At 38.3% G+C, this 18,465-nt stretch overlaps 1 protein-coding gene across 2 annotated transcripts in view; it reads left to right on the top strand.

Moving 5' to 3' along the window:
- Positions 1-18,465, top strand: part of LOC137856551 (bifunctional heparan sulfate N-deacetylase/N-sulfotransferase 4) — a 106,489-nt gene that overhangs the window by 37,959 nt on the left and 50,065 nt on the right. For both annotated transcript variants that reach the window (XM_068682131.1, XM_068682130.1), the window contains exons 3-4: positions 8,250-8,337; positions 13,419-13,573. In XM_068682131.1, coding sequence (XP_068538232.1) covers positions 8,250-8,337; positions 13,419-13,573 — 243 coding nt within the window. The remainder of the gene's footprint in view (positions 1-8,249; positions 8,338-13,418; positions 13,574-18,465) is intronic.

Genomic DNA, 18,465 nt, shown 5'->3' with positions numbered 1-18,465 from the left:
AAAATCCTTCAGCATCAGTAATGATTTATGTTAGAGACCCTCAGTGATTTCCCAAATAGTCTGTAAATCTTTTCTGCAGGTAACACCGATATAGGACAGTAATCACTGGCAATAGGTAATGACTGCAGCCATGCTGCTACAGCACCTGCAGCTGGTCCCCATGCCTAATCCCTTCGATCTTTCTCACCCAGGTCCTGCTGGAGAGCTGGAAGGAACTGCATTAACTCACCAATACAGTCCTGGTTAAAATAAACCTTACTTTTCACTAATGCTCTTCATTTTGAATTCACACTTCCATGGCATCATTGCTCCTAGAGCACCTAACAAAAAGCTGCTTTCTGAATTCTCAAGCAATGTTATTAGGCAGATAGCCATAAGTAGCTGGTAAATTTGGTGCAATATCACCCCATTCATCTCATTCAGCTGAACCTTTACTGGAACAGATGCAGTCCTCTGTGCTGAATGAAACGCAATTAGACTCCTGATTGTTTTTTGACTTTGGGACAGAGTAATTAAATAGTAGCAGAAGCAGATCAGACAAATTGGACATTGCACTCAAAAAGAAAAAATAAATTCTTCTGTTTGCAATAAACATATTACATATAAGTGAAAAACATGACTTTTTTTCTTGCTTCAGATAAACCCACATACCCTCCTGGACCTCACACTAAGACAGCTATTCAAGGGAAATGCTGAACAGACGCAAGTAATAGCTCTGTAATAAAAAATAGATCTGCAGATAGAGCCGGCTGTGTTCAGCATCATCAGAGCCCTTCTTATTAATTATTTATATAGCACTATAGATTAGCATAGTACTTCACAGAAATAAATATGAAAAAGAAGAAAGAAGTCCCATCTCACTAACACAGGGCAATGGCTGATGCTTGGCCCACCTTGTTAGGAGTGGTGAGGGTCTTCAGCAGGCACTTGGAATTACATCATTTGTATGTCACATTATATAAAAAATGTCAGAAAAGTAAGTCTGTGAGGAAAAAGGAAAGGAAAGAAAGTCTGTGAGGGTTAAGAGTTGCCCATTGATCCAGGCCTGGTTAACATCTGTTCAAATCAGTTTTGGCACAGGGTAAATAGTACAAGTGATTTTAAAATCCCATTAAGGATTTGACTAAGTTTAACCCGTATACTCCTTTTAAGATCTGACAAGTCAATAATGTAAATTCTTTATAATCTCTACACTATAGCATTAATGAATTTTCTATTAAAATTCTGTTAAAAACTTGTGAAGTGGGCTGAAATCCCCAGCAAACAGAAATCAATGAACACTGTACTGAGATTATAAATTCATCACTGTGTTGTGTTTTAATAAGCGCAGATACATGTACAGCTGATTAGATTGTCCCCTTTACAGCAGAAATTTGTGCTCCAAACCAAAAGATAAAACTGAAGAACCCAGAATCCTGCTCTTGCACTGACCCTGTCAGTGAAGTTAGGCTGCTCATCACCTCCTTTAAATTCAGTTTTTATATCAGAAAAATAGTGACTAGCTACTTCCACTGGCCTTATGATGGTTACTGGGATTTACAATTTCATAGTAGTGCTATGAAGATTGCATTGACTTTGAAGATTGCCAAGACTACCTCGGGCACTGTCAGATGTTTTCTTAGCATAGATTTCAGGGAGGAAACGAGCAGGAAGAGGCAATCAAACATCCATCCTGAGAACATCTGCTTCCAGTGGAAAGAAATACTGCTTTGCTTTCTTTCTTTCTTTCTTTTTTTTTTTTTTTTTTTTTTTCCTACACATCTACAGCTGGAAAGCAAAACTACTACTTTGTAGTCCTTCAACTTTCCACAGACCACCAGCAAATTGCTGCACAGAACAGCTTGGGAATGAACCTCAGAGCTGTATAACTGCAAAAGCATTAAAGACAGATGTTAGGAACAAAAATGTATAAATGCATTAAAAGACTTCTTGGTATTAATAACAAGTAGCTACCAAAGAACCTTTAGAAAACTGTCTTGAAGTGAAAAATACAGGGGAAAGCTTCATTGAATCTTAAAATAATTTGGGACGGAAGCAATTTATGGAGGTGATTTATTCTAAACCCCTGCTCAAAGCAGAGGTAACTTGAAAGATAGATCAGTCCATGCAGGGTCTTGTCCATGCCTGATTTTTGTATCTCAAAGTACAGAAATTTCCCAGCCTCTCTGGGCAATCTGTCCCAGACAAAAACACTATTACTAAGCAGTGTATATAAACAGCATACGTAGGAAGATTTACTCTAACATATCTACACTTACATATTTGCATATATTTTGTATCTGCAGTATATACAAATAAATAATAATGTATATATAGGCAGCATATATATAGCTTATGCCCACACACACAAAAGAGAGAAAAAGCTGCAGCAGTGGCACTACTACCCAGCACTAGATTCCATTCCCAAATGAATAATGACTTTGAGTAATGGAAAGTTAGCCCGTTTTTGACAAGATTCTCAGTCATATCCTTCAGATGGCGATGGGGCAGCGCAACCTTGGCCGTGTAGTCCTGGGATGCCTGCCACCAGCACATCCTTCCGCATCAGAAGTGCTTCCCAGAATGGTTCTGGGGAAATGAAAAAATTCAGGATGACAGCAAATTATAGATACATTGAAAAGCAGAAACACCTAACTCCCCCTCCTTCACTTGATCTCCCTCCAAACTGTGGGAAGTACTACATCCTTTTTCATCCATCCTCCACACTGTGGAAAGGCTTTGTAGTAATTTGGGATTAGACTCCCCCGCAGCTCAAGTTAGTGGAGCACCCCACAGGATGGGGACCCTGACCACAGAGATCTCTGCCATAGAGGTGGGAACTCCAGTTTCTAAGATCTTGAGTTTCGCTCGTTTAAAAAAATCACATTCATTATACTGTCTCTGGAAGGCCACTTGCATGCCCAGGACAAAGAATGATATGTTGGGCTTCCTATTACCCAGTGGGGTAATGCAAATCTTGGACCCATCCTCCACGTCTCCTGACGTTCTCAGATTCCTTCAGCAATTTCTGGGAGGGGCCCTGAAACATCTCCAAAAGTAAGGAAATTTGGTTCATTTTTGTGGAAAATATGTTTAGAGTTGATATAAGGACATTTTGACTATTTTAGGTTTCATCCTAAACAATGTCTGTTTCACAAAATGTTAGGCTTTTCCTCCAAAAACAAATTTTAGGTTTTCACCAGCTGTTCACACAGACAGTAGTCCCTTCCTTAACAAATGCTCTTCATATCCCTAACACCAATAGCTGTGGGGTGAGCAACTTCACAAACAAGAGATGCACCTGTGACTGGGTATAAAACGCTAGACAAAGGTTAAGGGCTGCATCTTAATTCCTTTAATTAATCCATTATTTGGTTTCACTAAAATTCCCACCCTGTATTTTCCAAGAAGGGGTTCACCTATCTCTTTACCTGCATATGCACACACACAGAGGCAGAGTTGCATGTATCTGCCTCACTATAAACAGCCCCCAGCACTGACCACATTTGCCTCACTTTTCCCCAATAAGATGTATGAGATTAGATTTTGTTGGCTCAATTAATATGGCATCTGTCCTCTGCACCCTATAAATCATCACACATGCAACAAGGGCTCATGTTCTTGCAGTAGTATTGATCCACAGATCTTTGGGTTAGGAGTAAAGCCTCTGTAATTACTTTGGATGACTTTTTTTTTTTTTTTTTTTTTAACCATGTCTTGGGAACACTTGCTACCATGCTTAGTTATATTTGGAGTTTTGGTCCCCCGAGAAACACCTTCTACCTCAGCCTGGCCTGCCCATGCTTGGCATCAAAATCAGAAAAAGTCATTCTTTTGCCTTCTCTAAGGATTTGATAACCTCTTCACTTTCCTTAGCCAGAGGTGTTTTGACCTTTAATTAAAAGGAAAATTTGTTGTCTTCCATTCAGAAGGCAGCAAATAATGAACTCATTAAAATGAGGTTAGTGTTCAGGCCTTAGAGCAATAAGAACTGAAGTCTCATTAGCAGCTAACAATCCAGAACATAGCACATAAATAAACCTAATATGGCAGAGCAAAATGCCTTGGTGCATTAAATTTGAGCAGAATCAAATGTTTACAGTCAATGATGTCTGGGGCATGAAGTTTTAATGTACTTAATAAAGGAAAGCAAATTGCTTCCTATTAGCCATGAAATGTTACTGCAGAAATCGCCCCAAAAAGTTTATTATGTAAATGAAGGATAGAGTTATAATTAACAAGGACATAGCAGGAAAATATCACTTCTGCTTAATAGATGCACCAATTATGAAGAATAAAGACATGACAACTTCAAATCTACAAAAGGTAATTATATGGATTAATGCAAGATACTGCTGAATGTAAATGCAATATAAAGAAGAAACTGTATCTTGTAGATGTCACAGAGAGAAGCCTTATTGACAAAACAAAGTATCAATAAAATGAAAGCTACAAGTTTGGAGAGATTCCTGGCAATGAAGTTTTTGTATTTGAAAGAACAACTTGGAATACTTAAGAAAAACAAAACAAAACAAAACAAACAAACAAAAAAACCTATTTGCTTAACCTGGGACTGAGACATGCCACCTTGTCCATGTGCAAACATGCTCCGTGGTTCTTTTCTTGGGAAATGGTAATTATTTACCATGGTTAATTTAACTGTTCAACAAAACAGCAATGGTGAGTTACAGCTATTGATTTAATGCAACTCTATGCATTCAATGGCAAAATGCTAATTGCATTTTCACAAGCAAATAGCCATCCTCTACTTACAACTCTTAAACCCCAGTACTTGGAGCAAAGGGAATAATCCCACTGACTCTGAGGAAAAAATATATATTGGCAGATAAGAATTAAATGCTGTGGCAAGTGGAAATATCCAGGCAAAATCTTCTCTACAAGATTTGTCATGCTTTTTTCCCCACATTCCTCTCTTCTCCCCCCCAAAAAAATTGTCTGAGTCCCAGGATCACCACATGAGGGGACAGGGATGGGGATGGGTGAGCCTCTGGGGAAGGAGGGCTGCCAAGGGGAGCCGGGGTGGCAAGACTGTGTGAATAGCTGTATTCACACCTGGTCTTTGGTGTGATTTCCAGCTGTTAAAATTCAATAATCCTTCTTCATCCTGCAAAACCCTTCTGTAATGCATTTAGAATACAATAAATACCCTCTGCATCTCGAGTCCCGGAAAGGTTTCTAGCACCGGATGGCAGGGACACACAGATCCTCCAGGCGGCACCATCCAGGAACCCCAGAGACGCCGTTCCTGCCCACGCAACAGCTATCCTTGCTTCAGCATTGCAAACAAACAGGCAAACAAGCAGACAAACAAACGACCTATGAATGTGCAAGAAGGCTGATGAAAGAAACTTGTCTGCTCTTTTCCAGCCACGGCACTTTTCTATGCTGAGTGCTGTTAAGGTCCGTACCTGCAGGAGACAAAGTTCTCATTATTTACTCTAGAATTACCAGTGAGAGTAGTGTGTGAGTAATTAGCAATATTGCTTGAAAATATATATTAATTAAAATAGGCATGATAGACCCTAATTACCTAAATGGGTACTGGTTTTGATATTAAGGACATGGAAGAAATCTCCCCTTCTATACAGACAGGCAAGCAGTGACAAAATGTTTGGACTCAGCTGACAATATCTTCTTAGAATTAAACAGGGGTGAGGTCATGAAAATGAAGTTTAGCCACATATCATCTAAATTGATATGCGTATATGGAAATTGCAATAAAACCAAGACTTCAGGAGCAAGCCAAATCCAGTCTGAGTGACAGGTTTGCCCTTTAGACAGACAAAAATGCTTGACACCCTGCAGGTTACAGGATTTACATCTTAATCCTAACTCTGTGTTTTTAATGAGACCTCACTGGGATGGAAGGCTTCCGCCTATCTTCCAGTTTTGTGATCTTATTGAGACATGAGTGTGAGGGAAATTGGAGAGAAAAAATAAAGTGATATGATGTTTGTTTCACATACTTTCTTGTACTATATGTTAAGCGATAATAATTTCTCAAGGTGATCTTTCTTCAAAGGAAAATTGAATTGATTTTGCTTAGCCCATCAGTCTTTCTCAACGTATATAAAATGCTCTTTGTAGCTTGGAAAATCATGTTCGAAAATCTAATGACTCAGATTCTATACTTATGACCTTAATGTTGTCAGTTTATTGCCAGTTTTTATCAGCTGGGGATTTTCCTCAATGTTTTAACTAGCAGTGTTGTAAATGTCCAAGGTTTTATGTTTTGGTGACTATTTAGTTGTTATGTAGCATGCAGAAAGAGTGACATGTGAGATTGTCACAGGAGTGAAATAATCAATTTATTAAATACCTGGCAATACAAGCTGGAAACCATACCACTATCTTAATATGCAATGCTCAAGCATACAGCTTACTGCCATTAGATTGCTTTATCCTTTCTTTTAGCAAGGTATGCAGCTATCACTGATAAACACTGTTTTACATCTTCCTTAACACCCAATAAATGTTTCTATTTAAACAAACAAACAAGGAAGGAAGGAAGGCCACTTTCTGGCTATCTTTTTTATTACACTCCTGAGCTGCCTGGCACCCAAATGATGCCATTACAGAAGGGAACTGTTAGCTGAAGCTTTTGAGGAGACTTGTATTCCAATATTCCAACATGCATGGTGGTTAAGTGTACATTGTGATTAGCATGTAGTCAGTACATTTAGGAAATTAATGGCCTACAACAAATGCTGACAGTAGCTGCAGTGCAAAGGAAATATGAGACATTGTGCTACCACAGACCTGTTTTGTTTAGCTCTAGTCTGGATTAACATTGCATAGGCCACCTATCTGCAGATCAGCCTCTTAACCCACTGATTCACCATTTACAATGGACTAACTATATGACTAACTATGCTATTGGTTACAAGTCACTCATTTGTTCTCTCCTCCCTTTCCTCCCTTTCCGTCTTTTGCTTTTTCTTTTCTTTTCCCTTTTTTTTAATTTTTTTTCTTTCTTCCTTTCTTTCTTTCCATATACCAGTAGGTTGAGCAAAAAAAATGGTGCTATTTTCCTGTACTGTTAAGTGAAATTCCTAATGAACATATGAAATGTAATCTTTTCAAATGAAAGGAAACATTAGGTGGACTTGGACTGTGTATAAGCCACTTCGTTCACTTTGTCTTTGAACTGTGCAAGAACACGAACATTCAATCAATAGAAATGTTATTAATAGATAATGGGAAAAGTTCTCAAGAGCCACATAATGGAGACATGGAAAATTGATGAAAATAGAGCTTATAACCCATTCAACATTGGCAAAACCAATAGGGAGACAAATGCACTATCCATCTTGCATATGTAGCACGTCCAGATTATGTGGGCTGGAGTTTCAAAGCAGACATCTGAGCAGCAAGGACTATCTTTAGAAGCAGTTCAGAGCTGACAACCTAACAATAGAGGTGGATAGCTCATGCAGACTGAACCACTATCTTCTTCTCTGTTGGTTGGAAATATGTCCATGAAAAACTGGGTAGGTGATGAAGACCTTTTCCTCTGTTTTGTTTAAACTAGTCTTATCTTTTTCATGAAGAGAATAAAAATAAACAGGGATTTAATTTCAGACGTGAGAAAAATGGACATTACTTCTACCATAGGTTAAAATTGGAGTTTCACACTTAATCCTGAATTAGGTCTTAAGAAACAATCAAACAATGAAACAAAATCAAAACAAAATCAAAACAGTTTCTGCAGGTAAGTAAATCCTAATGCCTCCACATCTGGATGGCAAGCAGCATTCCTGATTTTACTCTGTAGATTAAGCACATTTTATCATTTTATTAATAACCCGAAATAAGTGTGACTTAGAGATTTAGTACATTGCAGACTCTCAATTGACTGGATTCAAGTCCTGCCATAGATCATTGCAAATAATATGTAGTATCTTTGTCCATGTTATAAAACCATCATGTACTTCAGTACTTAGATATTACTACTAGCATTGCTAGATCATCAAACTCTGATGCAGAAAATTAAGCTAACTGTAATAGTCTTAAACGAAGGAAGGAAGGAAGGAAGGAAGGAAGGAAGGAAGGAAGGAAGGAAGGAAGGAAGGAAGGAAGGAAGGAAGGAAAGGAGGGAAAAAATAAGAATGACCCTAAAATAAAATGTGAAACATTTAATAAGATCTTCTTTGTTGTATCTCCTCAGCTGGACACAATTTTTAAAATGAGGCATACAAAAAAATAATATTCATTTTTCTAAACGCATGTTAATTTCTTATTTATTTCAGGCTTTACTAGAGACTCAAAATTTACTGCGCACTCAGGTTGCAAATTTTACCTTCAACCTTGGATTTTCAGGAAAATTTTACCACACAGGTAAGAAGGAACTTCATGCTCTCAGGTAGCTACAGATAAATAGGTGACAGGATTTTAAACCTAGCTTTAAACATGCCCTTTTTAAATAAAACAATAACTCAGCGGAGCAGTCTCCAATATGTGCTCCAATATTTTAACATCCAGGGTCTCATTCACTGCCCACTGGAACAATGGTAGGCAATGGATGAGGTTCTTAGGTAGGCTATGGATGAGGTTCTTAGGAATATGTAGATGTCATTGGTGCTTTTCTGAAAGATGTGTGGTAGTAAACCTTAGGGTTATAAAGAAAGCAAAGGAACTGCTAAGATCTCCATAATTCTGTACAATGCAGGACAGCAGAGAAGACATACTAGGGTTTTACCACTATGGCAGGTATGATGAAATATAAAACACTGGAAAAAAAATGGTCTCATAACCCCTAAAGGGGCAGAAGTATTTTAACAGGATAAATTTGATTTTGCTAAGACTAAAGGTAATCTAGCTCAGTGGTCTGCAACTGGGAGGGATGACAAAGGTAGAATCATTCAATTCAGAAATTCATTCTTATTGCAAGAAAAAGGAAAACAGGATGAAAAGAAATTTGTATTAAATGGATATTGAAACCCTGCTTCCTTTGTACTGCATGCAATAAAATGTTGCACACAAGCACCACATCTCTGTGGAGATTAGGTGCTTTTACATCTCCTGTTTATGACTCCTTTCTCTCTGTTGGTCCATTTATCCACAGTGTAATGTCCCCCCCTTTGTTTTTTTTCTCCTCTGTCCCTTCACCTTCTCCTTAGCAATTTGGTGCTGCTCCACTCAGGCTTCCTTCTGCTGTTGCTGAGCCATATTGCTCCCTAGGGCTGCCAAGGCAAAAAAAAAAAAAAAAAAGACACACATTTAGTGATGGAAACATCTACTGTCCTTCTCCTTTCCAAGCCTTATACTGTACTCTTCTCACCTTTGAAGACCAACTCCAAAATTCTCAGCTGTCAACACATTCAGCCACATCTAACGACACTCCTTGCCTGAGTGATGCTAGGGAGGCCAAGAAGCTTATTTAGAGGAGAGGTGGAGGCACTGGAGCAGCAAGAAGATGAGAGAAGTTTAAAAGCTAAGAATGATGCAGTCCAAGCTCTAACAGGCCACAAGGTAGCTGCAGATTAGGGCAGCCAGCTGAATGTCCCCCACTGCAGCATAGGTGCAGCAATACTCCCTTTTTCACCAGTATTTGAATGCAATGCAGGTGAGCTCATCCACCTCTTATGTCTCCATTTTACTACGAGTTAGAAGAGTACAAAAGACCCTGGGAGAGGGGGACATGAGTAGCCTTTTGAAGGATATGTAGAGAGAAGGAAACCAAAATTATTTATTTGTATCACTGTTGTTCTCAGGCACCACTGAAAGTCCAGGATGTTTTCCCCTCATGCAGACACATAATGCTAGGCAACTGCTGCCCAGGAAACCTTACAGACTAAAGATGTAGGTTGCAGGGTCTGAGAAAAATGAGAGGTAGAGAGAGATGGAATTACTTGCCCGGAGTCATATAACAAGCCAGTGGCAGACCTGTGATTAGAGAGCAACTTCGGAGACAGACCTTCAGTATTCTGCTCACTTCATCTTGACCTGCCTGTATAGTTATTCCTTCTGGAGATTAATTGGACATACACGTAACACAGCAAAATAAACAAAAATAGCCCAAGGCTCTGAGCCACTCTAAAGCAGGAAAGCAGGATGCTGCTCTATTGTGGCCATCTACAGAGTAAAGCTGGCATCAGTCTTTTCAGTGGCCACCACAGAGAAAGATAATTCAAGAAAGGGAGGAGGTGGGAAAGGAGATAATTTATTACAAATATTACAACATCCTGAGCAGTGGCTGGCACAAAATACGCAGCCTTCCTACCAAATCAACCCCCTGACCTTCCCATAGATTTTTTCTTTGTCAGTCCCAATGGCCTCCATATGCCATTACTGTTTCTTAGTGAAGCCTGTTCCTACCTGTCCACAGGTTTGCTTGCCCAGCTGATATAACACTGACCAATTTCAGATTTACTGCTGCTGTAGAGAAAATAGGCAAATGTGCAAGTGTGTATGTGCTCCGAAGGATCTCAAGGCTTACCAAAATAGCACAAAACTACTTAATGAGTTGAAGCATGCCATTGCCTCCATTAAGGGACACGCTTCTCTCTGTACTCAGTGAAGCATCAGAGATTTTAAGTGAGCACTTCATTTACAAGTCAGTGGCAGCATTTTGTCATATCAGCTTAGCGGAACGATTCTAAAGTATTCTCTATGCAATATACACTTTATTGACTCATTATAAATAAAACATGTAAAGGTATTCTTTAATTACTGTAAATGTAGTTTGTTTACCCAGAGAGGCTTTTAGTATCAGGTATTCAACACGCTTTATTAGCGCACTGAGATTGCTGTGCCTTATTGACTTCCTTAATGTGTGATTTTGCTCTCCTTTCCAAAAACTTGGATCATTTTAAAACTACAGGAGGGAGATGAGCATGGGACAGTGCTGGCAGATTATACAGTTATACATTTTCATCGAAAGATGTTGCTGACATCTGTACTACAAATACCAATCCTAGTTGGTATGCCTTCATACCAGTACAACTTGCAAATCAGCCTCACTGCTCTGCATCTTAATGCCACCAATGTTTTCTTCTGTAGCACAGGTAAACTAAGCACTGTAGACATGACAAAAAAAACAAAAAAAAAAACAAAAAAAAAAACTCTTGGTTATACAGTTTTAACAAATATCTTCCTCTTGTTTATGCTGTAGCAATAGAAATTAAGATGTTCTCAGGATTTGCTTTATTTGCATTTAAGATTTCTAAGATTATTGATAGCAACTTCAAACTTAGTTTCAGTTTTGAGCTCAAGAGACCTCTAAGCTACAGCTGTAGCTTTAAAATGTAGTATTATTTATTATGTGCAATCAAACTTTGAATTATTACCTACCTCTGCAAAGCGCATACTGTCTCTCAAAGTAGATATATGTTCACCTCCTTGATTGTAGACCTGTTGAAATTTTCAGATTTCATATAAAAATTAAGATAGGAAGTAACACAGAGAATACTGATTATACAAGAAATTAAAACTTCACAATTCCTTGTTTTCTTTCAATACTTTGAATAAAGGATTGGGAAAAAATATTCAAACAATATAAGCACTTAATAAATGTTCCATTAAACCCTTGATTTTTTTAAATACATCCACTTAAGAATTTATAAAAATTAAACAACATTTTTTTAAAGGCTTGTGAAGAAAATTATCCTCCAAAAAGTGAAATCTCCACCAAGTGTTAAACTTCAAACCTTCCTGTTCTAGTTCTGACATTACAGGGTGCTTTTGTTTCTATAAACTTGAAAGTGTTATGCTTTACTTTGTTTTATCTTTGCTATAATAATTTTATAATAATGAAGAAAAACATAAATTGCAAAACTTGATGAATTGCATCTACATTCACAAATAAATTAGTATGGAAAAAATGTGATATTGGAATAATTTATTTATTTATTTATTTATTTATATTTAACCAAACTCTACTTTAAATGATGATAAGATATTAAATTATCCATTGACCTAAATCCTATGTCAAATGATCATAGTTCTTTATGTACTTGAAATATGCATTATTTTTTTTTCATACCTTCAGTTTTCTAGCTTTGGGTTACCAAAGTGCTCTTCAATGGCTACACAGACTCTTATCCTTTTCTCCCTGTTTTGAAACCCTACATTAAGTTTCTCCCCTACATTAAGTTTCTCCCCTCTGATCAGCTTTCCTTGGGTGGGTGCAAGTGAACCACATACCCCAAGAAACAAGAGAGCAGTCATTCAACAGATGCAACCTAGCAAACAGGGTTGTTTTCTCTTTTCCAGAAGCACTCCCATCCATGGGAGCAACTTTATGCATTCTTAGAACTTGCAGAGTGCTACGGGGGGGAGTAAATTAATTCATTGACACTGGGAGAAAGTTTCAAAGTAATGCTCTCCTTGTGCAGCACCATTCTTCAAAATACATTTCCAGATGTGAAAAATAAAGAGCTGAAGTTCGTGCACATCTCTATGTGTTCCTGCTTCATACCACAGAAGTAAACAGTAACATCTATGAATATTTTCTTCCAATGCATTTTGCAAACATTGAAAGGCTTGTAAAAAGAAAGCTATGTTTGCCTCAGTAGCCTGATATTGACAATTATTTCTTTGGAGCTAAATAAAGGTATTTAAATTAAACTGATAAAGGAGCAAGACAGGAGGCTGCAATAAACTGAATATTGTTCAGTAATTTGAGGGTGAATTTAGTGAAATGTAACTTTGCTTCCCCAGTTTGAAAAAGCACTGGAGACGTGTGCTGCAGACAGTGGAAGTAGCACTGTATAATTTCTCAAATGGAAGGTTTGCTTTGTTATAACCACACATGCTTGCTCCTGCCTGAAGCAGATACTCTTCACTAACACAGGAATTTTTATTCTTTTTACTTAGAGATTAAATGTGGCAATAATGGAACACTCAACCATAGGAAACGCAGGAACTCTTTTGCAATTAGTTACATGGGTTTTACCTATTCATATTTGAAACTATTGCAAACTTCTTTCACATTTTACCAGAAACGATCCGATTTCTGTTTGCTGAGGTTTACAGGGTAGCTACATGTATAAGTGAATTTGGGTTTTAGCAGGACTCTGGTACACAGCACTCTGCAATGCCATCCTGGCCAGCTACAGCTGTGCAGTACGCACTGAGACCAAGGCAGGTGGGTACAAGTCCGTCCAATCCTCCGTCTTCATGGGGAGCCTGAACTAAAAACTTGCATATTACATAGACCAACAATCCACCCTTAAAATTCAGTTCCTGTTATTATTACTATCAATTATCAGAGCATCAGGAATAGAGTCAGCTAGCACACATAGTATGTCTTATTCCTCCCGTGATATGCTAGAGCTTGTCTGTAGCATGGTGAGAAATCAGAGCCAAAGACATCAGGTTCTATAGCAGCTTCTGTCTTGAGGGGAAAAACAAATAATATTAATAATAGTATGGGCATTTTCTGCTGTTACTTTTCTATTCCTTTTTTTCTTTTGCAGGGACTGAAGAGGAAGATGCAGGCGATGACCTGCTGTTGAGATCTGTGGATGAGTTTTGGTGGTTTCCCCATATGTGGAGTCACATGCAGCCTCATCTTTTCCACAATGAGTCATCACTGGTGGAGCAGATGATCCTCAACAAAGAATTTGCACTAGTAAGTAAAAGTTACCAGAAGTTTCACCTTTATATGTAACTTGGAAAGCATAGTTATAATGTTTATTTAGCATATATTAATGTTTATTAAGCATATATTATATGTATGCTTACATAGGTATAGAAATAAGGCTGCAAGATTGGAAAGCCAGCCCCAAAAAGCCTTCCATGACTCAAACTTGGGCTGAATTTTGCCATAGCCTTTTTCTCTGGCACAGGCTTTCTGGAGAAGAAGCAGCCTTGCAAGACCATAGGGAACAGAAACAGTGAAATCTCAGCAGATGTCAGTTGGCCTTTTGAGCTTTAGGAAGGGGATTATACGCAGGTTATCAGCTTCCTGAAGTCTGGTGCAAACATCTTCAGAGGTGAGGGAGAAAGTTCCAGTGAACTATGTGAAATGTTAGATATGGTTTGTGAGAAATCTTGAAGCTAACGAGGTAGATAAGTGAAGCTGCTGGATTTCAGAGTGCTTTTTTTAGATGACCTGTTTGAAAATATGCTTTTTACATAGCTAACCTGTTACTAACGTTTATAGATAATGATGTTTCATTTTTGCTTGTTTGTGTTGTTAACTTACAAGAGCCATCCTTCTAGCACTGCCCAGAGCTCAGAGTGCTTGTACTCGGAGGTCATGTGGAAACCATTCAGAGTCCATTCAGGGTAATTCTACTGGGTTATGCAGCATGACAAAGAAAGCTAAAGTCTGTAAATGCTCTCTTTGGAAAAGACACTGTGGTCTTTGACAAGGCACAGGAATGCCAAGTAACCAGTGCTACCCAAAAGAGCAGATCAACACGGTGTTGTTTTCTCTACTGCTTAGGGAACAGAGATCTCAGCCCTTTGCCGCTCAGAAAGGCCAGCCAGCAGCTGCCCCTTATCCCCATCCCTCACATAAGCCAAGATGGATCAGGAAACCAAGCAAAGGCAGATGCCTAAACAAGCAGTTGGAAGAAATTTATTCCCTTGTTTATGAAAATATTTTCCTAACAATCTTTAAAGCACATTCATTAAAAATGGCTTAACCGTTTACTCTTCTCTCCAGACTTCCCCCCTTCCCATCTCCTAGGGTATTAGCACAGAGGTATTTTGGATGACTTTTCCTTTCCACAGGTCTGTGTTACTGTCAGTTTTTATTCCTGGCATGGCCTGTTCATTCATTTTGTGTGACCAGGGCAAGCTGCTGCGAAGAGTCCTAAGGGAACTAAATACAGCTGAGATTTTAAATGCAAGAGTAATTTTTAAATAATCTGTATCTCAAATACACATTGTCCATTCATCATTAAACCTACAGGGAAATTCTACTATTTTCAGGCAACCCGATGCCTTTTAGGTCAAACCACCTTTAGGAGTAAAATCTATAGTGCAGTCAGAAAAGAGGGCTTGTAAGACAGTGTTTGCAATTTCAGCTACAGAAAGATAAAGCCCATCTCCCTATCATCACTGAAGGGTAGAGTCTCTTTAGGGTGCCTATAAATAAGGGGCTGATGTCAGAGAACAGTTGCCATTATTACAGCTTTATTTCCTGCTTACATTTGGACAGGGGTTGTACCAACCTCTCAACCTTGAATCAATACGAGCTGTGCAATTTACTTATGAGAACATTTCTTTTCAAAAGGCTTCCTTTGAAGTCCACTCGGTGGGAGAAATTTGTCTTCCTGATAACAGAGGTCCCAGCCATTACTCTGGAACAGTTTTGCACTTTCCCCTTCTTTCTCATCCTTAGGTCTTATTTGGGAAAGGAGTTCCCTTTTCTAAAGCTGCACTTCTATAAGTCTTCCAAAATTAGTGCAAGCTCCTTCTTATTATTCTTTTACTTCACAGCATAGATCCAAATTTAAATTATGGGTTCAGAACAGTGCACAGATAGTCTGCTTGGTGTTATACATCTTATTTGTGCTCTATTATCTTTATTTAGCGTTATACTCATGGGAACACAGCTTGATGTTGATACCATTTTCTCTCGCATTTCCTATTTATTGACTGTATCTGCCCACCTCCTGTTTTAACTGCAAGTAGAGAAAACACTTTGTCAGTTTGTGCAAGGAAAGTTGCAATAATTGCTTGGAAGTATGATCACATTCATTTTTCACCTGATTTATTTCTTTGTTCATTTTTTAAATATAGTAAGAAGGTAATGGGGTCTTCAAGATGGGAGAACAAGTCATTATACCTGAAAAAGAACCGTCAAGGTTGATTTAGCATTTAAAATAATAATAATAATATATATATATATATAAAAAAAAAAAAAACACACACACACACAGAACAACAACAACAAAATTTGCTCATTAAGACCTGTCAGCTCCTCCTGGTGTTTTCATTTTAGAAGAAACACATCACACTGACTGGAAACCTGGGCTTTAAGATCCAAATCTCATCACAGTCAGCAGTTTCTTCATGCAAGAGAGTATGAGGCTCGGGAGAGATGTTGTTCACTGGGAGAAAACATTTCATAAAAGGAATGTTCATCTATGAGTGCTGGGGATTAAAGTAAGCTTAACAAACACAAGCCAGTTTATCTGAAACACAGTATTTTATGGATATCATATGGAGCTACAAATGTACATAAGCACAATTTTTACTGGCTCTTGCACTTATACTAGGCATAATCTTCAGTTTGCAGAAGCTTGAGTATACATACAGCCTGCTGAATACTGGCAAGAAATGCAGGTGTTAAAGCTGGCAACTGGATAAAACACTTTTTTCCATTTTACACTGATATGTCTATTCCTCAAAGTGATGCTCTATAAATTGGGGGGTTGTAACTGAAGCCTGCCTCAAACAGGCACATCACAAAATACATGTAGAGAGTCAGATATCTAAACAGTTTTGTATACATCCAACTAGTTGCCAATTAGGTATCCAAGTCCCTTGATTTGCCTTGATTTCAATTATACCTCTGTGGAGCTCAGGCTTAATAAAATCAACAGTCTTTAAAGGAATCACTGGAACAGGCTGCCCAGGGAGGTGGTGGAGTCACCATCCCTGGAAGTCTTCAAAAGACGTTTAGATGTAGAGCTTAGGGATATGGTTTAGTGGGGACTGATAGCGTTAGGTCAGAGGTTGGACTCGATGATCTTGAGGTCTCTTCCAACCTAGAAATTCTGTGATTCTGTGATTCTGTGAATCCCTTACTTGTGAGCTGCTTGTGAATTAAAGGAGACCACCTCTAATAAAAGCACTCAGAATGTTATGTGTCACAGAGACATTCACCATTCCTGCTGTTCCACATCTAGCTGGTGAGAGGAAGACATGTTCTGAGATCTTTCATAAATGCTATTGCCCCACTCTTCTTCACCTGACAGGAAACACGGGAAGTTTTACTTACCTGGAACAGTGTCCTTGTAAAAAAATCCTCGTCCATGCATGTCTGAGCAGTGGTCCTGCAGCTGCCACCACCCATAGCCCCACCTCCACTGCCCTTGCTTCCACATCTCATCTTAAGCACTCGCAATATCCTCAGCCTCGGAGGAGCATGCAACAGCAGCAGAACATGCTGTGAGAACAGGGAATAATGACAGGAAACAAACGCCTGGTAGGCTTTCAGGCAACCTCTCAGTGTGCTGCTATTTCAGAGGACATTTCACTTGTGTGGGGAGGAAGGCAGCCTGAAGCCTTCATGCTCCGCTGTTAATTCGGTATGTTCATAACTTCATTCTTCTCTCACTTCTTGTAGACAAAGAGCAAAGTCCATTTCTGTAGATTTCTGTCTTCATCTCTGTTACCCATCAGTGTAGATTTACACCAGAAAGCTTAAACCATTAGACACTTCAAAACAAAAGAGCCATAGACTTTAACTCTGGTAATTTACAAACTACCCAGAGCTTTGTTAATGTCTTAATGTCTTAATACTTCTGTAAATGTGGATGGTATATTTCAAAGCCCAGCTAAAGGAAAATTACATTTATTTTGATTATAAGTTTGTTTTGACATAATTCTTGTTGTTGTTTTGTTGTTGTTGTTTCTTCTTCTATTAGAGGAACCCCAAATCCTTTACAGATACTAATGGATTAAGCCCTGGATTAAGCTTCACAAACTGATAGCATCTCAAATACTATTATTCTTGCATTTTTATAGGCTATGTAATTAATACAGAGGTAAACAATTGTGCAAGCAGAAATCTCTTGTAGCACATTCAGAAAATAAAACAAATCAAGTTCTGATTTTCACTGCCATCCTTTAATCACAAGATATTCTTCCTCCCCCTCTTGTGCATCTTTATCTTAGAAAAGGTAGAATATTTTTAAACCAAAGCCTGAAGCTCTTTATTTTGTCCCTTGATTTATTTGTTCAGTAATTATCTTCTGTGCTCATTTGTGAGCACATACACCCAAAGCATGGTAGAGATACAGCAAAAATTATCATCAACTGTAAAAATGGAGCTATGATCTGATATGAACAAGTGAGATACACATACACAAACAAATCAATTCAGAGAGATACATATACAAAACAAATCCATTTAGACCCTCTCTAGTATCACTCCTTGGATTCAATTTCCTGTTTCTAAACCAACCAGATCCACATTAGCACTTCCTCAGCCTAAAACTCTTGAACTGCCCAAACCACAAAGAAACCATGGGCTTTTAATATACCAATTAAATAACAAGAATAAAAAAACCCACGACCACATATGAAATGCAAAGCTCCTACGTGTGATGAAAGAATCTAATTTGTCCCATTATTAATATCTGTAGTTAACGCTGGGAATTAGAGATGCTCACTAGAGATTGCCTCTAAAAATATTCTAAAAGTGTTCTGCATATATAGGATAATGTTTCCCTGTACAAACAGGATGAGATTTATTCTGCCTGATTTTAAGGTTCTTCCTGAATTGTCGATCTTCATTAGCGTTTTTGTCCATATCAGGAACGTGCTTTGGAAGCAAATCAC

This window comes from Anas acuta, chromosome 4 (assembly GCF_963932015.1).
Source record: "Anas acuta chromosome 4, bAnaAcu1.1, whole genome shotgun sequence".
Classification (NCBI taxonomy): domain Eukaryota; kingdom Metazoa; phylum Chordata; class Aves; order Anseriformes; family Anatidae; genus Anas; species Anas acuta.
The sequence above is the reverse complement of the archived record's forward strand: the minus strand, read 5'-3'. Positions and strand labels throughout refer to the sequence as shown.